The 19,175-nt window shown below is 36.5% G+C and overlaps 4 protein-coding genes across 9 annotated transcripts; 2 read left to right on the top strand and 2 right to left on the bottom strand.

The window, feature by feature from the left end:
• Nucleotides 1,729-7,838, top strand: LOC109716049 (endoglucanase 19-like). Its single transcript, XM_020241328.1, has 9 exons — nucleotides 1,729-2,136; nucleotides 3,180-3,392; nucleotides 4,858-5,058; nucleotides 5,486-5,575; nucleotides 5,691-5,855; nucleotides 5,986-6,270; nucleotides 6,498-6,846; nucleotides 6,970-7,053; nucleotides 7,130-7,838. The coding sequence occupies exons 1-9, from the start codon at nucleotides 1,927-1,929 to the stop codon at nucleotides 7,429-7,431; spliced, it is 1,899 nt and encodes a 632-aa protein (XP_020096917.1). The 5' UTR covers nucleotides 1,729-1,926; the 3' UTR covers nucleotides 7,432-7,838.
• Nucleotides 9,493-13,851, top strand: LOC109715958 (leucine-rich repeat-containing G-protein coupled receptor 4). 5 transcript variants are annotated; one of them, XM_020241208.1, is made up of 8 exons: nucleotides 9,493-9,657; nucleotides 10,332-10,486; nucleotides 10,700-10,917; nucleotides 11,168-11,780; nucleotides 12,106-12,621; nucleotides 12,751-12,864; nucleotides 13,160-13,291; nucleotides 13,399-13,559. In XM_020241208.1, the coding sequence occupies exons 1-8, from the start codon at nucleotides 9,509-9,511 to the stop codon at nucleotides 13,401-13,403; spliced, it is 1,902 nt and encodes a 633-aa protein (XP_020096797.1). In that variant the 5' UTR covers nucleotides 9,493-9,508; the 3' UTR covers nucleotides 13,404-13,559. The 5 variants fall into 5 exon arrangements, with proteins under 5 accessions (XP_020096797.1, XP_020096796.1, XP_020096800.1 ...); XM_020241207.1 differs by having other exon boundaries at nucleotides 13,160-13,313; XM_020241211.1 differs by lacking the exons at nucleotides 13,160-13,291; nucleotides 13,399-13,559 and adding an exon at nucleotides 13,734-13,851.
• Nucleotides 13,674-17,009, bottom strand: LOC109715964 (non-specific lipid-transfer protein 2-like). Of its 2 annotated transcripts, none has more exons than XM_020241223.1 (3): nucleotides 16,885-17,009; nucleotides 14,157-14,491; nucleotides 13,674-13,997 (listed from the first exon to the last, which is right to left on the bottom strand). In XM_020241223.1, exons 2-3 carry the CDS (start codon nucleotides 14,421-14,423, stop codon nucleotides 13,980-13,982), a joined length of 285 nt encoding a protein of 94 aa, XP_020096812.1. In that variant the 5' UTR covers nucleotides 14,424-14,491; nucleotides 16,885-17,009; the 3' UTR covers nucleotides 13,674-13,979. The 2 variants fall into 2 exon arrangements, with proteins under 2 accessions (XP_020096812.1, XP_020096813.1); XM_020241224.1 differs by having other exon boundaries at nucleotides 14,176-14,491.
• Nucleotides 16,628-17,358, bottom strand: LOC109715963 (succinate dehydrogenase assembly factor 4, mitochondrial). Its single transcript, XM_020241222.1, has one exon. The coding sequence runs from the start codon at nucleotides 17,291-17,293 to the stop codon at nucleotides 16,922-16,924; it is 372 nt and encodes a 123-aa protein (XP_020096811.1). The 5' UTR covers nucleotides 17,294-17,358; the 3' UTR covers nucleotides 16,628-16,921.

The raw sequence follows: 19,175 nt of genomic DNA, 5'->3' as shown, positions 1-19,175 counted from the left end.
AAAGTAGAGCCAAACAGATACGAAATTTAATAAGATAAAAATTCAAATATGAAACAAATTGGGCTTATTATTGCGCGAACTATTGAGGTTTAAAACAAGTTAAATTGTTTGAAAAAAAAAGAATGAGAAAAATGGATATGAATGGTTGGTGGATATCCAACAATTCCTCTTAATTCATCGGTGAAACTCATCACATGTCCTAATCAATTTAGGCATAAACAAAAGTGCACATCCTATGCAGTGTCTCAGTTGAGTTGAGAACCATTTCAAATAACTGGAAAAATGCCTAAGTACCTATTGCTCAATCACCAAACTCAGTAAACTACTATGAACAAAATTAGGTATTTTAACTTGTTTTTTTTTAAAAAAAAAATAAACGAGCACTTAGGTCTCACATTCTCACTAGATAATTGATTAACTGTTACACAATGCGATTCCTCGAGGAAATATATATTAATTTTTCATATCCATCGGCGGTTAAGCTATAAAATCCGTACCTAGTACCAAAGTATTAGGCAATAAATCACTGTTGAATAATCGATCTCCCTAATAAAGTTGACTCGAACTATTTAATGATTAGGTGATCACTTTAAGAAAAATGGCTAATTAACCTAACTTATGACTATAGCCCTTTTAGCTTTTGTTTTAATAGTATCAAAACATAACATTTTCTGAAAAAAAAAACAAGGTTTTAATTAGTAATACTTTGGAGATTCAACTGCTCTCATTTTTTTTTTTTTTTTAAAAAAAGTGATTTGGGTAGAAGCAATTTATGGATCTTGAGATGAGGTGGAGCCCAAAATATCAAAGTGGACCCTAGTCTCAACCATTTCTTATTAATTCCATTAACCAGTACAAGTGATGTCAAATTTTGAAATATTTGGAAAAGAGGAGTAAAAATAATTAAATATAAAATTTGCTACAACTTTTTTGTCCCACAAAATTTATAATTACAAATCTTTTTTACTATTTAAAACAATAAGATATTCATAGTGTAGTATAAACCATTAAAAAAAAGTGATTCAATTTTCTTATAAATAAGAATTTTAGTATCATTAAAAAATTTTCTTACTTTAGTTTACTTCAAAATAATTCACTTTTGTTCAATATGCAAAACAACACTCGATTATTTCGAACACATCAGTAATTAAAGTACAGTATATGAAAATATTCAGACTGTAATATTAAAATAGTATAGAAGCTACCAGAAATCTCATATTTTTTTAAATCAAGACTATTTATGATCTCTATGCCTCTTAGTATGATATGCACATTCCCCTATTTATCTTTGTTAACCATGAAGGCAATTAAAATACATAGAAATGCTAAATTTTATTCCACCTATATCCTTGAAAATCACATGTTTTTTTTTAAAAAAAAAAAAACTTAAGTAACTTTTTTATTCTAAAAAAACTTTCAATAGGGTTATTTTGTATGTGTCTTTAAGGGGAGGGAAAAAAATGTAAAGATGCAAACCACATTTTCCCTTTGTCTAAAAAAGAAAAATATGGTTCAGACCTTACACATTTTAATATTGATGTACACAGTATACAAAATTTTGTACACATTATACTGGTGTACACTGCACCTCCCCATTACTATTACCAAAAGAAAATAATAATAATAATAACAATAATAAAAAATAAATAAATAAAGGGTGAAAGAAACAATTAAGTATTAAATGCACCAATCCCCTCCTCTGCTCCATATAAATAGGCCTCTTGAGCTTCCCCACTCTCTCCACAACCTCCAATACCCATTTACTCCCCCACTCTTCTCCTCTAAAAAACCCACCATTGCTGGTGTGGGCTTTTCCCAGAAGCACTTCTCTCTCTCTCTCTCTCTCTCTGTTTGGTTCTTCTTCTTCTTCTTCTTCTTTTTCCTTTTTTTGTTGTTGGTTGGATTACTTGATAAGGGGAAAACAAAATGGCTTGTGCTAAGATGCTTGTTCATGTGATGGTTGTTGTTGTTGTTGCTGTGGTGGTGCCATTGGGGGCTTATGGTGGCCATGACTATGGGAAAGCACTGAGTAAAAGCATTCTCTACTTTGAGGCTCAGAGATCTGGGTACCTCCCCAGCAACCAGAGGGTCACTTGGAGAGCCAACTCTGGCCTTCTTGATGGAAAGGCCAATGGGGTATTCCCTCTCTCTCCCTCTCTCCCTACTTAGTTATGATTAATTATATTGTTTATGCATGTCTCATTCTTTTTTTCTATCTCCGTAATACTTCAATAGTTCCACATCTGATAATATCATAATATATATATATATATATATAGAGAGAGAGAGAGAGAGAGAGAGAGTAGGGCTAGAATACTTGTAAAAATATCATGGGGGTGATACTTGTGTGTTTTTAGCCCTTGGATGGAGAGATGTGAGGTTGAGATGATGGTGGTAGGTGGTGGTAGGTGGAATAGTGTTTAATCCAAAGGCTATTAATAATCAAAAAGTAGATCCAATGGCTTAAAACCTAATAGCACCATGATGGTGATACTTGTAAAAGTATTATAGCTCAACTCTATATATATATATATAGTAAAACTAATAATTAAGTTTTAGTATGCTAGACTGGTAAGTTGAATTCAAAAAGTTTTGTTTGCAATGAGTTATTAGTATTAGTGAACTGTGTCGTTATAATTTTATGAAGGTAGTCTTAAAAAGCATAAAAAATATCTCTCTCTCTCTCTCTCTCTCTCTCTCTCTCTATATGCTGTGTGTGTTCTCCCACTCACACCTCTGTTTTCGAGGAAAAAAAAAAAACAGAGTTCACTCACCTCTGTTTTCCTCATAAAGTTGAAAGAGAAAACACTCCTATGGGGTGTGTAGAAGTGCATAAAATATTCCCTATTTTCCTCATAAAATTAAAAGGTTTTGTAGGGAGAAAAAAATCCCCAAAAAAGTAAAAGAAAAAGAAAAAGAAAAAAATATGGATTTGATGGGCCACATGAAAAGGCTTTTCATGTAGCCCCCTCATCTGATCCTCAGCTATTTATTAGCTAAACTGCTTGTCATTATTTTCAAAACAACAAGTACTATATCTAAGTATCTAAGACTTTTTAATGACCTTTTCGCACAAATTATAATATTTTTATTCTTAAAACTCACAAATTTATAGTCTCCACATGCAAAATTACAAATTAAATTTATATATTACATTATTATTATTATTATTATTATAGGTTGATCTTGTTGGGGGATATTACGATGCGGGGGACAACGTGAAGTTCGGGTTGCCCATGGCATTCACGATTACCATGATGGCATGGAGCGTGTTAGAATACGGTAAACAGATGGCCGCGAGCGGTGAGTTGGGCCATGCCATGGACGCCATTAAGTGGGGCACCGATTACTTCGTCAAGGCCCATCCCGAGCCCAATGTTCTCTACGGAGAGGTGCGTAATCTACATTTCATTTCATTTTGTGTAATTTTGTTGTTGGTTGCATCGGAGAGAAGCAATTATTTAATTTTGATGAATTGTACAAGAAACTATCTTTCATATATATTTCTTTCTATTGTGGTTGCAATTATTATTTTAAAATATTAAAAGAAAAAAATTATAAATTTATTAATTTTTTAATTTTTTTATAATATAAAATAGTAGTTTTAGTTAATACATTATCAAATTAGGTTTGCTTCTTATAAAAATAAACCAAACAAGGTTTACTTTGCTTTTGGCTGCAAAAAGCTGTGTCCTGTTCCCGGTTCCCTATTTGTGGTAACTCTCTTAGACAGTGACAGGAAACTGCTTCTAACTAAAAATAACCACCACCTTATCTCCTTCTGAGTTCCCCGAATTAAACCCTGCACATGGGCTAGTAAAATGGGGTCTCTCTTTTGTCCCTTATTAAATATAAAAATATTTAAACACCATTCTCTAAAGATTTAATTTTTTAGAATACAACGGTTGTTTTCACATGGTATCTAAGCAGGAAGTGCTGAATTCGAGTTACGCTAGGCTCCTAGCATATTAATTTTCTCCTATTTAATTCAAGTCCACGTCATGAGTCGACTAAAAAATCTCGAACACAGACGTGAGGAGTGTTAAATATAAAAATGTTTAAACACCGTTCTCTAACAGCTTAAACTTTTAGAGTACAACAGTTGTTTCACACCCCTCACACATTATCAGTTCATCAAAAGTGGGCAAGTGGCCGAGATGGTTGGTGGTTGGTACCCGAGATCCCAAGTTCGAATTTTAGTTGATTCACATTTTAGCTAAGTTTATATCTAAATTAAATAAACGAAGCGGGTACCATACTACTTATCTCTCTCAAAAAAAAAAAAAAAGAAGAAAAAGAATATACGCAGTTTTTCCCCCGAAATATAGCAGCTATCTGTATTTATTTAATGATGGGGTAATTTCTTCAAACACCCTTCTAAAATGTTGGAATTTCACAAATATTTCTTCAAATTTAGAATATTATTGGCCCCTTAGGCCTTGAGTTTGGTATTTACGGGGTATTTGTGATTTGAACGATAGATTTGTATGTTTAGATGGATATGAATAATATTTTAGTTTCTCAAAAAAATTAAAAAAAAAAAAAGATTTTGAAAGAATATCTATGATAATTTGAAGCTTTAGTGGGTCATGTTTGAAATTGCCTCCCCTTAAAAGTTTGATTCTTCCTTTTGATGATTGTATTTGGTGTTGTGATAGTAAGCTGGATGCTTGAAATTGCCTCCCCTTAAAAGTCTGATTCTTCCTTTTCGTCTAACTAAACAGGATTAGATTTAATCTCACCAACATTTACTCTCCATTTAACTATATTTAATAAATCTAATTTGTCTATAGTAATAAAAGTAAATATGCGTACATATTAAAAGTTTAAATGGTTTTAAAACTTTTATGCATTTAGGTGGGTGATGGAGATTCGGATCACTACTGCTGGCAACGGCCGGAGGATATGACAACGAGCCGCCAGGCATACCGCATAGACGCTGAGCATCCAGGCTCCGACCTCGCCGGTGAGACCGCCGCGGCCATGGCTGCTTCGTCCCTCGTCTTTCGCCAATCCAACCCGGCCTACTCGAACCTGCTCCTCGACCACGCCAAGCAGGTACGCTCAGATCGAACCGAACCGAACCGAACTGAACCAAATCTATCACTTTTAAGTGAGTCTTTGCGTGCAAGAGTTAAAGTACCACCTAATAAATATAGGGCGGTACATGGTCGAAAATTTTAATTTCAATTAGGATTATTATTGTGTGACAATATTTAGTGATAATAAATATAATTCGGTGCCCATGTGAAAAGTTTAATTGCAAAAAAAAAAAAAAAAAAAAAAGGAATACAATAAGGCAAGGCAATCATCTATCACTTCAGACTATTATACCCTTCATTTTTTTAACCTTCATTAGATTGACGGCATTTTGGTCATCTCAATCGAAGCATCCATCTCTCGACGAAACTTTCTTTAATTTGAAGGTCAAATTAATTTTTTTTTCAAAATTTAAATTTTTTTTCTTTTGATTTAAATGCTGCAGTTATTCAATTTCGCCGACAAGTACAGAGGAAAATACGACGGCAGCATCATCGTAGCTCAGAGATACTACCAATCCTTCAGCGGATACGGAGTAAGTTCCCAATACCCCGCTTCTTCCGTGGACCAGGTCCACTGGGCCGGACGGCCGAGATCGTCTTACGTGATAATATTTTAATAAATAAATGGTTGTCGATGGTGCGATCCAGGATGAGCTTCTGTGGGCCGCTGCGTGGCTACACCAGGCCACCGGCGACCGTTACTATCTGGACTACTTGGCCAATAACGGCGACGCCCTGGGCGGGACCGGGTGGTCCACCGCCGAGTTCGGTTGGGACGTAAAATACGCCGGTGCACAGGTTCTCGCGGCCAAGGTAAATTCGCGACGATTGCACGCTTTACGAGACTAGAAGTTGTTACGAGAATCGTAAATTTCTGTCACGTCAGATTTCTGTAGAACGAACGAAAATATGAGAATTCTCAAAATGTTGTGTGCTCGTGCAGATACTGCTTCAAGGCAATGCAGCAGAGCATGCATCAGTACTGGAGAGTTACCAGCAAAAGGCAGAGTACTTCATGTGCTCGTGCCTCGGAAAGGGGCCGCAGAACGTGCCGCGAACCCCCGGCGGTTTGATGTACCGTCAGAGGTGGAACAATCTCCAGTTCGTGACGAGCTCGTCGTTCCTGCTCACCGTCTACTCCGACTATCTCGCTTCCGCCGGAAAAAGCATTCAGTGCTCTTCGGAAACCACCCAGCCCTCTGAGCTTCTCGCTTTCGCCAAGTCTCAGGTAAATTTCACTTGATCAAATTCGCAAATACAAGAAAATTTGAATGTGTTACTGTTATCGATCTAATTCGCCTTCGTCGTGTCATCGAATTGTGTCTTACAAATAGTACTGTAATGTTTTTAAGTTGATATAATATATGATTACGTATACAAGAATCAGAGATTCAAATTTAACACAATTTAAGTGTTGGTGTAATGTTTACACGGCCCCTTTTCGTCGTTTTTCAGGTGGACTACATTCTCGGCGACAACCCGCGAGCCACGAGCTACATGGTCGGCTACGGCGCGACTTACACTCAGCAGGTCCACCACCGCGGCTCCTCCATCGTGTCCATCAAGGTGGACCCTGCTTTCGTCAGCTGCAAGGGGGGATACGCGACTTGGTACGGTCGTCAGGCGAGCGACCCCAACCTCTTGGACGGCGCCATCGTCGGTGGTCCAGACGCTTACGACGACTTCACCGACGAGAGAGATAACTACCAGCAGACGGAGGCCGCGACCTACAACAATGCTCCTATTCTCGGTGTTTTGGCTCGACTTAACGGCGGAAGCACTGGATTGAGTCAGTTACTTCCTGGTAAGTTCACAGGCATTAGCGCCATGAAATATATAATTGAGCTCGTGACAATCACGTGACTTGTGACTTATTAAAGTTTAATGATTCTTTTTTTTTCTTTTTCGGTTCTCTTCGCTCCTGCAGTTGTAGTTCCTACACCTTATACCAAGCCAATCAAAAAGGAAGATCCAACTCCTCTGCCGCATCCAAATCCATCTACTTCTCCAGGTAATAATATGCATGAACTGTGCAGTAACACAGCTAGTGCATGTTTTACTTTTGTTTAACTCCTCCATGCATGCAGTTTCCGAAGAATCCTCGCCAGTTACAATAGAGCAAAAGGCGACGGCGTCGTGGGTCTCCAAAGGCAAGACATACTACAGGTACTCAGTCATAGTGACCAACAAGTCGCCGAAAACGGTGAAGGATCTCCACGTCGGGATATCGAAGCTCTACGGCCCACTGTGGGGTCTCGACAAGCACCGGTACGGCTACGTGTTCCCGACGTGGCTCGAGTCGCTGCCAGGTGGGAAGAGCCTCGAGTTCGTGTACATTCACTCGGCCTCTCCCGCCGAAATCTGGGTCTATGGGTACAAACTGGAATAAGAAAGTGAATGGTTTGGTCATCTGATATAGCAAATGCAGTGTTCACAAGAAGGTGTTTTTAAGGCCTTCTTTAGTACTACGAGCATAGTTAGTGTTGTTTAGTTTAAGCACTGGTGAGAGTGTGTGTATGAGAGGAGAAAGGAGTGAAGAGACAAGAATGGAAGTGCTCATCCTCTTTCTCCTCTTCAGGGATTTGGAGAGATGGAGTGGAGAGTTAAAAAGTGCTCATCCTCCTCCCTTATTTTATATCTGGTCATTTATTTTTTTCCTTTTTTTTTTCCCTACAATTCGATCAACAAGCTATGGTTGTGTACTAAGTATATGCTTTTGATTTCAATGAAGATGTTGTGTGGTGGTGATGCTCACCATCTTATGGTATTGATATAAATTTGTGAAAGTTTATGGAATTTTCTCTTTATTGTCTGATTAGATGAATTGGCCAATGTTTGGGTTGTACTAGTTTACTCAAAACAAATTGTAGTTACTCCTCCCTTGTTCAGTTTTTTTTCTTTTTTTTGGGTCAACCCCAAACTAACAAGTATCAGAGGATGTTCTGGAGCAGAGCTTCGTTGGAAAATTCCCTACTACTTTTTTTAATTAACTTTTTACATCCTAGTCTATCAAAGACTATTACTTTACACGCTTATCTTATCAATTTTTGTTCAATATTCAAAATCGGGTTTTTTTAGTGCAATAATCTTCTCATAAAATTTAATCTAAAAATAGATTTGTTAAATTTTTATTTATAAATATGGTCTTATAAAAGTGGTGAATGGTTTACTGCTTTTAAATACGATAAATCATTAACCGCTTTCTTTCTTTTTGTCACTTTTTTTTTTATTTTTATGATGGTAAAAGCGATGAACAGTTCACCACTTTTATTTTTTTTACTCCTAATGAGGAGTTATGAATGCGATGAATCATTTATCGCATTTAGAGATCTATTTTTATAATTATTTTTTTAAAAACTTTATGTTTACAATTATAAAAATCGATACGATTATTTATAAAAAAAATTCTTTAAAATCTGAAAAAAAAAAACTTATAAGATGTATATTCTATAATAAAGTATAGGGAGAGTATTTTTTCTAATAAGATTTTAATTTTATTTCGAGAGTTTACTTCGAAATTCAATTTCGCGCCCTAAATTTTAATCTGGTTTTTTTTTAATATCCCGGAAAACTTTAATTTGAATAAAAAGCAATTAACTATTTCTTTCAAACACAGCTAAATTATTTTGCTGAAAAACTACAAGCCCAAACTTGAAATCAAAGTTCAAACTTTCGGAACCAAATTCCTTTCGGCTCCAAATAATTTAGGAATATTTTTATGAAACTGAGGGACGAAAATTCAATATTCAAAGGGATTAGGGACTAATCTGCAAAAAGCTAGGTAGTGGTCAACGTTGATATCGCCTTGTAGGAAAAATTCTAGAATGTAACGGATATATTAATGACGTGGTGTAACAAATCAATCAAATTAATTTTTTTAAGAATATATGTCCCATCATGATTGTAAAAAAGTATTTTTTATTGTACCTTTGTTTAAAAAAAAAGAATGTAATTGGCTTGTTATTGATGACGTGATGCGAGTGTGACAGTGTAGAATTCCTCCGCCTTGTAGCCCAAGTTGCCATTCGCTGTTTATTTTCCCCACCCCTCTTCTGTTTTTGACATTTTTGTCTCCCATTTTCGCTGTAGCACTCACCACCCCCATCGTTTTTCCTACTATAGAGAGAGAGAGAGAGAGAGAGAGAGAGAGAGAGAGAGAGCGAGAGAGAGTGTGGTGTGGAGTGTGTTATACGATGTTTTCAAGTGATAGTGAGCAAATGAAACTCTCATTCTTTCTATTCATAAAATTCGGGAATAAATACTTAGGAATTGCTATTATAGTGTGGATTCTATCTAAAAATTATAAAACTTGAATTTTAGATATATACTTCAAATAGCGCAAATCATGTTTAAAAATCATGAACTTTTTTTTTTTTTTTGGTGATATGTTATGGTTAGAAGGTTATCTTCGCATCGGGATATTAGGTACGAAATTAGCTCTGCNCGGGGGAGGGAGGTTGGTGGAGATGTGCATCGCGGCGGCGAGCGCCTCCGCGGAGAGCGTGGAGAGGTGGCGGCGTCAGCGGCGGACCCTCGATCGCCTCCCCTCCCACCTTGCCGACGCCCTCCTCCGCCGCCTCCTCCGCCGCCGCCTCCTCTACCCCTCCTTGCTCGAGTCCGTTCCCCAAACCCTAAACCCCCTCCCCGCCCCCTCTCCCTCTCTCCTTCTCCCTATGAACTCGATCCCCTTTTTTTCCCGTGATTTTTGTGCGATTTAATAGGTCTTTTGGGGAATCCGTTGTGGTAGGTTGCTTAAATTGACGATCTTTTGATCCAAATGCCCTAATGCTTGCTCAATTGGCGATTTCTTAACAATTTGGATTATATAATTTAGAGTATTATGAAATAATTCGACAATTATTGGTACATCATGTTCTCTTTTGACAGATTTGCTTGGAATTTAGTGAATAGTGGGGGAGATAATTAATCGGCGCTTACTTAGGCCTTTGATCGTTGTGAGATTTAAATGTTTGAATTTTTAGTTGTTAGGATTTTGAGATAGTTCTTGTATGCTTACTGTTCTTACTCACATTTATCTGTTTAATGGACTATTCTGAGAATAAGTTTCAGGAATTTTTTTTAAAATAATATCAGAATTGTAATTTCTAAACGTATCAGTGTTTTGTTTGGAGGGTGTTACAGATAATTTCTAAACTCACACATTCAGATAACTTTTCCGAAGAAAATTATCCTGTTTTCCAGTTCAGAGTGATTACTGAGCTCACCGATCAATTTAATAGGTTTTTTTTTTTTGCCTGTCGAGATGTATTGATTAGAGTTGATGTGCAGAGTCTTCCAGTACTCCGTCGAGGAGGTTGACTTGAAAGGCGAGAATAGTGTAGATGCAGAGTGGCTAGCTTATTTAGGATCATTCCGTTACTTGCGCACACTAAAACTCGTGCATTGTAGGGGCATCAACAATTCTTCTATTTGGCCTATTTCTGGTATGTTCTATTTTCTTGCATAAATAGTGTGATGTGATTTTGTAATATACTTGATTAATTAAGTGTAGCAATAACATATTCGTGTTTAATTAGAAAAGACAAATATGGAATTTCAACTTATTTTACAAAATCTACATCTCACCAAATATCTCAATCACTTTTTTATCACCCTTGTTGTTGCGGAGAGAACTAAAATCTAGACACTATCCGTAGGAATGAGCACTTTAAAAGAGTTAGACTTGTCGAGGTGTTCGAAAATCACGGATGCTGCAATCAGAAATGTGATTTCAATCGAGTCTCTAGAAAAGCTATATCTCGCAGAGACTAGAGTGACTGCCAATGGAGTGATGCTCCTATCTTCTCTTAAAAATCTGTGCTTGTTGGACCTGGGAGGTATTCCCGTCACTAATGAGGCACTATCATCATTACAGGTACGCCCTTTGGTTTCTCTAAACTTTTTTCTTTTAAATGCATGTGGTTTGATAGCTAGCCATAACTTTATGTTCTATTTCATGTTTCCAACTTTCCATGTCATTATCTGTTACTATATACTATGAAGTTTATCTACTGGTGATGTTGACTCTCAGTTACATCTATTGGATAAATGCTACACTCAGAATCTGCTTACATGAGTTTTTCTTTCATCGCAAGTTGTAATTTCTCATTGATTATGTGTTGTAGGTTTTGACAAGAATCGAGTACTTGGATGTATGGGGTAGTTCCGTTACTAATGCTGGTGCTGCAAAACTTACGGCGTTTCCTAGATTGAATTTTCTTAATCTCGCTTGGACTAATGTCACTGTTTTGCCATATCTTCCTTCATTAAGGGTCTTGAACATGAGTAATTGCACCGTCCATTCTATATTTGATGGGGATCATAGAACTAGTATTCCTTTGACGAAATTTCTTGTTTCTGGATCTACTCTTACCGATATTGACGAATCATTCTCCTATATTGAAGCAAGTTCTTTGACATTCTTGGACATGTCTGGATGTTCCGTTAGCAACTTCAGCTTCTTGGAAAAGCTGAAAAGATTGGAGCACTTGGATCTCCGCTCCACTAAAATAGTTGATAACACAATTGAACTTGTTGCAAATATTGGAGTGTCTTTGCGAGATTTAAATCTTAGCCATGCGAACCTCACATCTTATGGAGTGAGTGCATTGGCTGGAGCTGTTATGAACATAGAGTCTCTTTCTTTAGGACACACAGGAATTGATGATTCTGCTCTCTCATATATCGGCACGATGCCTTCTCTAAGGACGGTTGATTTAAGCCACACGCATATTAAAGGTAACGATCTTTCTTGCATGCTGGTTTTACTTGTTTATTTACATTAATATACCCCTGCAAAACTATCTATTTGATTTTTCATATTTCCATTTGGAAAGGTACTTCCATACATGCATGCCCATACATTAACTTCTTTAAGAAACTGGTAATACAGAACTGATTTTCCCCCAAATTTATTTTGTAAGAAGTTGCAATTTAGAGGCTGTATCTGACAATTCAGATCACAAAGTGTAGATGTAAATAGATGATTTCGCAGAATATGTAAACTAAAAAGGCCCTTACGACAACTATGCTTAAAGTGTTTAATATTCTGTTGGTATGCCAGGTTTTATTTACTGGGGTAGGGACAATAGGGAGAGAACATTGTCGCTCTGTGCTCTTCAGAATCTCAAACATTTGGAGAACTTAAATTTGGACGACACGCAGTTGAAAGATGAAGTTGTTCAGCCCTTGTCTTCCTTAAAAGAGTTGAACTCTTTGTATCTGAAGAGTGATTACTTGTCTGATATCACGTTGCATGCCGTGTCTTCTCTCTCGAACTTAAAAGTTTTAGGGTTTCGGGGGACTGTACTGTCCAACTCTGGACTTCTCCTCTACATGCCCCCACCCACGCTTGAAGTATTGGATTTGAGACTATGTTGGCTTTTAACTGAGGACGCGGTCCTAGCATTCTGTCGAGGTCACCCTCAAATCGAGGTGAGACACGAACTCGTTGAGAAGGTTAATGCAGAACGAGGTGGATCGGTTGCTTCCTCCCATCTCAACAAAATGACCCAAATTCGATCAAAAGGGATGAATTTTCCGCAAGTTGCGAGAGGAAACACAACTGCCAATTTTGTAGGTGAGTTTATATAACTCTAGTTGATTTTTTTGTTCTTTTCTTTTTTTTTTTTGTTTTACCCCTGGTATGTTCAATGTCCTTTTTTATTTTGGGGGGTTGGGGGTGGGGGGTGGGTTTTTGTGAAAGCAGATGAAAGGGTTAAATATAGCATGGAGGAATTGATGGAGTTGAAGCATCTGCCAGTATCAAGCTCTTCGTTGCATGGTACACAGATTCCACCGGAGTTGCGGAGAACTGAATTATGTATGCATATTCATCTTGAGTAGTTCCAGTTCCTTTGCAATTTAGTAATGATGTTCCACACGTCCGCTTACGAAAGTATTTGTGCTGTCTTACTCGTTGATCCAGTTGTTATTATTCACACAATAAGTTTTTGAAATATAATGTTTCTTCGGAGATTTCAATGTAGCATTTTGAAGATGTAATTAATTAGAGTTAGAGAACAGTTAGATAAATTCTTATTTAACTAGATTCACCTGTTTGGTGGAACTAAAATCTGGCTAAATGAGTGTTTCAATGGTGTGTGTTAGTTTTGCAGGCTTTTCCAGGGGGAACAAAATGATTTTGGATCATCATCAAATAGCTATTTTCAAATACACTGGAAAAGGAAATTCAAATCTGCGAATTTCGACTTTAGATATTTTGTGCATATTGTTATCGCACTACATCGGTTGGTTTATCACACTAATTAAGTTGGTTCTTATCCGTTTGTCAAGTTAGTTTTACTTTGGGACCCAAATCAATGGGAATGATTTGAAAAGATGATATTGGATGCAGGGTGAAAAGCGACATCACGGTCATCAGAAGAACAGAAAATTTAGTAAGACGCGTTTTATAGGACAATCACTATATGTGACTCTCAGAGGAAGGTTGAGTACTAGCGGATGGTTCATGCCCAATCATCTTATAAGATGCATTCTGCGTTCTTTTTTTATTTATCCTCAAGATTGCGCCTTTCTCGCCTCCCTCCTTTTGTACTTTGATTAGCCAAGTCTCTTTCTTTGTATTGATTTATAAATGACTATTGGGTAATGATATCTAGAGAAATGTCTTTATTGTAACAGTTGCACCACATAAGATTTATTCCAAATTAATCTTCTTGTGCTATATAGGATGATAAAAAATTGGGAATACAGAGAGAAAAGAAAAGAAACATTCCAGGACAGCCAGCGCGCCAATTCTGACGGTAAAAATTGGAAGGGAAAACTTGAAAATGCAGGCTATTACTGTGCACGCACAGTAAGCACTAAACTACTGACACCGAAACATCGGTCACGATTACATCCTCGAGCTCTAACTATCAAACTCCTGCTCCATTGTCACGATCCGTCGTTCCCACAAATCTGACTGATGGTCGATTATGGTGTTACGGCAAGCTGCATGAGAAAAAAGGAAAGATAAACAGAATTCATTTTCGTCATGAGAGAGAGAGAGAGAGAGAGAGAGAAAGGGAGGGAGAAAGGCTCGTTTCTATAAGTGAATTTGTTTATTATCTAGTACGTAGAATTTTTTTAAAAAAATCAGTCTGATCGTACCGTCCATCTGATGACCCACCTGCTGCAATCTAAGTTTGGGGAGATGGTGATGTTGTGCAGCACCACGCCGCACAACCGCGGGAGGGCGGCGGCGCGCTTGAAGTCAGCTCGGGGGAAGCGGGGGGCCGCGCCCTCGAGGCAACGACATATGGTGACGCGGTCTTGCCGGGTGGACGCCGTCCGGTTCAGCGCCACCACCTCGTTGCAGCACGGCCCAAATGGCACCGCCGCCCGGTCGGTGAGGTACGGCACGCACGGCACGACCATCTGTACGACCTCGTTGCACGGCAGGGCTTCCGCGCGAGCCGAGAGTGACAAAGATGATGCTATAAACGCTACAAAGAAGGAGACTGTGAGGTGGGCCATGAGATAGAAGAAGAGTTAAAGCAACGGGGAAGTGGGATGGAACAGTTGAGGGTTTATGGTGTAATTTATAATGTAATAATAAAAGAAAAGGAAAATGATAATGGTGGAAAATTTGATTCAATTAGGACAAGCATGTTTTCTCCGTGGATAAAGGCGTTAAGCCATCGAGGACGCGTGAAGGGTTTTTCCTGACCTACTACTACTAAAAATAAAGTGCTAAAAAATTTAAAATTTATAGGAAAAATTGCAAAATAATATTTCATAAGAATGTACAAGGGTTGCACATAACACTACCTTGTTGAAATGAGTTTGTTTTGTAGTTGCATAAACCAAAGAGGACCCCTTAAGTTGTGTAAATGAACAAACAGTAAAAGAATTTTTCTTTTTTTCTTGCAGAATGCCAACCATAGACATTTGTATAACCCAAAAATTAAAAGCTAGTAAAATAAAAAGCTACTGTGTAACAGATAAGATCCAAAACATATGACTACACAAAAGCAACTTCATTCAACTAATAATTGGAGATAACAAATACAGATGTAGACCCTTTCAACATCCAAAAACTCATCTCTTAGCATTATAAATAGCTGTTCATATGAAGTCCTTGAGCATTTCTTATAGCTACACTAAGTTTACCCTAGTATTACCCCACACAAAGAACAAAATCCAAAGGATTTTGTTATGTAGATGATTTTCCAGTATCAAGAAGGAATTATAACAAGTTCTTTGTGAACGCAATGGACCCATGTTGGCACCTTATCTGCACAAAGAACAATAAAACAAGGTAAAAACGTACAAAACTTATTTGAACTATAGACCATTTTTAGTTGGTTACCCAACCTTCCAAAATTTTGATTTTACTACCAAACCTTTCAATTTATTTGATTGAATCTATCAACAACAATTTAACTTGAAAATTCAAATGCGTTATTTATCTTTACAGATTTAGTTAGTATATTTCATACACTTCTCACAACTATAAATTTATTAAAGTAAATAATTAGTTTAAATTTTGTAAACAAAGTATCGCGGACCGGCTCAAATCAAACAAATTGAAAGGTTATGTGGTAAAATCAAAATTTTTGAAAGGTTGGATAGCTGATTTAAAATGTCCATAATTCAGATCAGTTCTGTACGTTTTTATCTAAGAATTTTTTTAAAAAAAGAACAAGAGAAAGTTACGAAGAGGATATCTTTCACTAATCAGCATTAAAAAAGAGAGAGGTAACTTCTTATCCAAATATCAATTAGATGAGCTTGTTTGATGGGCCGTATACTCGTATATATAACACAATGGCATGCATGTGTTGACCATGCAAAGTTCTAATCTCTCATTTCGGATCACTAATCGATCTTCTGAACTAATCTTATACCATATAAGCAATACATACAAACATAAACCTGCATTTGCAAATATGTAGATAGATATAGAGGCACTTTATTCTGAAAGGTTTGTTTGTTTCATCAAGGAATATAAATGTGGCTCAAGAAGAAAGTACAATGAAGCGAAACAGAGTCATAAAGAATCATAAACAAAAACTTAATAATGGAAAAGGCACCTTTCACATTAGCTATAAGTAACAGCATGCTGAACATGATCATAGTTATGGAAATTAATGAGAGCTATGGTGTTTCTACTACCTGAGCACCAGATCTATCAACTTACTCTTTATCTTGCATAAAGTTTTTCATTTGATCAGCATACCAACAAGGAGCTCCTCAATCTAAACTAGTCGTTTCTGAGATCGAAACACACTAAAAGAATGAAGAGTAAAGTCTCAGGTTATCCATGGCCACAATCTAAACTCTTCGCTCACGAAGTAATTTGTATTGCTCCTTTCACATCAACTGTTTGACACACTCGCATCTAACATCACCTTTCATGCTTTTACCTCTTCCTCGCCGCGATTTCCCCGTAACAAGTTCAGCATGTATTTTAACTGCTATCGACAAACATAATTTACAAAGCATAGGTTTCAGATGCACATAAGACAAGGTTTTTCTTTGTGGGGAATTTAGTAAAAATACCTAAACAACCATACTCTTTATCAGATTGAATCCGACTTCAACTTGTATAGTTAAGAAGAAGAACATAAATTTTGCACTATTACCAAAACAATTTCAATAAGGCTTTCTCCCTTCAGATCCTTCAAAAGTACAAACTCAATAAAATTGTTATAAAAATCTACTCAAAATCTAATTTTTGTTTTTCCCTTCCAATATTAACTAAATTACATCACAACAATCCATGATTATTACTAATTGAATGCAAACATACTGTTCCAATTTCCATTAAAACACATCGAAAAGGATTAACCTAGAAAAATCATAAGAACAAGATGCTTAGAACAAAAATTACTACCTCGTTTTTCTCTTCCGCTTCGATCTTAGTTACGCAATTAGAAATCCGAGCACCGCCCACCGCGCTCCCAATCCCCGTACCGCGTCGGCTCCGGGCCCTTTGGGCCCCCAACCTCGCCGGTGAGCTTATTCACGCCGTCGTCCTCCTCCCCCTCTTCGCCCTCGCTCTTCTTCTCCGCGGTGTTGTTACCCTCTTCATATTCATATTCCTCCTCCTCCTCCTTCGCCGGGGGGGAAGAGGCGGCTCTGGAGGACTCCAGGGGTTGGCGATGATCGGAAGAGGAGAGAGATCGCCTCCACCGGGCGGTCGAAGGGGAGAGGGAGGTGCGAATGGGTGATGAGGGCGAGGTGAAGCTTCGATCGGCCATGGCGAGGGAGGGGGAGAGGAGGCGGCGGAGCTTGTTCGCCATCGAGGGTTTCGGTTTCTCTACGGGGAAGGAAGAGGAGCGGAGGAAAATAAAATAAATAAATAAATAAAACAAAAAAAAAGGACTTGGAGGCCCCACGTGGCGTTCATCTGAGATGAAAGCACACTGCACTGCTACGTCACTACTTTTTCCGCCCCATGACCTGTGTTGAGTCGTTCCGTAACTTAATTCATTTCTCAATAAATAAAACGGATAATATGCTATTTATATTTTTTAAAAAAATATTTTAAAAAATTTCATATATTTTTTTTGTAGTTTTATTTTTTTCATTTTATAACTCTGTGTTTTAAAGTGTATCAAGTTACTATCATGTGGTTTTTCACCTTTTCACTTTCGTACCCTGTGGTTTAAAGTGTATCAAGTTAGTACCCGGTGGTTTCGCACTTTATCACTTTTGCATCCTGTGGTTTCGCACTTTATCACTTTAGTACCCGATGATTTAAAAATCACAGGATACTAACTTGATACAAAAATAAAACCATTGGATTCAAAAAGCTCGTAACATCGGTCGGGATTTCTTGCTCTAGATATGCTCGAATGCAGCTTTCTTGATTGCCTCCACATCAGGAAAATTTGGTTCTCGATGCTCGAGTTGATCCTAAAGAGATATATTTCTTTATTTTTGGATCCAATCCATAATTAATCCTAAGGATCCATTGGACTACAGGGTACTAATTTGATACAAAAATAAAACCATAGAGTACTAACTTGATACACTTTAAACCACAGGATACTAAAGTGATAAAGTGAGAAATCACAGAATACTAACTTGATACATTTTAAACCACATTGTACTAAAATAAAAAAATACGAAATCACAGGAAATTTTTAAAGTTTCCCAAATATTCATAATTTTATATGTATTATTTAAATATTTGTAAATAATTTATATCACGGCTTTTCTTTCGCATCTTCCTCGTTCTTTTTTTGTTAAAATTTGTTTAAGTCGTACACGTGTGTATCGTACATCATCAATTTTTTTTTAAAAAAAAATTTAATATCACTCGTGTGATTTCATACTTATTAATTTTAATACTCTGTAATTTAAAATATATTACTTTATTATTCTATAGTTTTTTGTTTTTTTTGTTAACCTCTTTTGTTATTTTTTCAGTAAAATTAATGATAAAGTTAAATCATAGGTACTAAAATAAAAATTTGATAATTATATATTACTAACGTGAATTTTGATAAACCATAAATGAATATTGAAGTTTTTGTATATAATTTAATGGAAGTTAACGAATGTATTGACAAAAAGAGAAAAATAAAACTATAGAATACTTAAGTCATACATTTTAATCACATGATACTAAATTGAGAAACCAGAAATCATAGAAACGATAATTAAAGTTTACCTTTTTTTTTTTTTAACTATTGAAGACTCTTCAAAAACGATTAGCATTAAGCCCTAATAACACATTATACTAAATGAAAAAGAAAATAAATAATGAAAAAGAATATTTAAACTTTTTATCTTTATTTTAACAATAAAAAAAATATAAATTAAAATTAAAAAGAAATGAAAAAAAATTTAACAATAAATTATACTTTTGGTCCTCCAACTATGAAACTTGTGATATTTTTGAATCTCAAATTTTTTCACTCAAAAGTTATATAGTAGTGCAATTAAATTTCAAATCCAATTTAGTTGCGTACTAGCTATTAGGTATATGTCGGAAGTTTTTAAAATTTACTTTTTTAAAAAAAATTATTTGAACACATAGGAGTTTGGCATCTAAAGACGGGTGCATCAAATTAGTTTCATTTAAGCTCCGCTTAGAATTGAAGAACGATTATATTATTTATGATCAAAAGGTTTGATAAAAATATTTTTTATTTATTTTCGCATGTAATATAACAT

The sequence above is a fragment of the Ananas comosus genome, linkage group 10 (assembly GCF_001540865.1).
Source record: "Ananas comosus cultivar F153 linkage group 10, ASM154086v1, whole genome shotgun sequence".
In the NCBI taxonomy this organism is placed as follows: domain Eukaryota; kingdom Viridiplantae; phylum Streptophyta; class Magnoliopsida; order Poales; family Bromeliaceae; genus Ananas; species Ananas comosus.
Note: the sequence above shows the minus strand (reverse complement) of the source record. Positions and strands in the feature narration are given on the sequence as shown.

Bases quoted from the DNA above. Each gene is read 5' to 3' on its own strand.
- LOC109715964 (XM_020241223.1), bottom strand. From the start codon at position 14,423: ATGGTCGTGCCGTGCGTGCCGTACCTCACCGACCGGGCGGCGGTGCCA.
- LOC109716049 (XM_020241328.1), top strand. From the start codon at position 1,927: ATGGCTTGTGCTAAGATGCTTGTTCATGTGATGGTTGTTGTTGTTGTT. The intron at 2,137-3,179 runs GTATTCCCTCTC...TTATTATTATAG, and splicing joins TTGATGGAAAGGCCAATGGG to GTTGATCTTGTTGGGGGATA. The intron at 6,271-6,497 runs GTAAATTTCACT...GTCGTTTTTCAG, and splicing joins TCGCTTTCGCCAAGTCTCAG to GTGGACTACATTCTCGGCGA.
- LOC109715958 (XM_020241207.1), top strand. From the start codon at position 9,509: ATGTGCATCGCGGCGGCGAGCGCCTCCGCGGAGAGCGTGGAGAGGTGG. The intron at 9,658-10,331 runs GTCCGTTCCCCA...GTTGATGTGCAG, and splicing joins CTCTACCCCTCCTTGCTCGA to AGTCTTCCAGTACTCCGTCG. The intron at 12,865-13,159 runs GTATGCATATTC...TTAGTTTTGCAG, and splicing joins GTTGCGGAGAACTGAATTAT to GCTTTTCCAGGGGGAACAAA.
- LOC109715963 (XM_020241222.1), bottom strand. From the start codon at position 17,293: ATGGCGAACAAGCTCCGCCGCCTCCTCTCCCCCTCCCTCGCCATGGCC.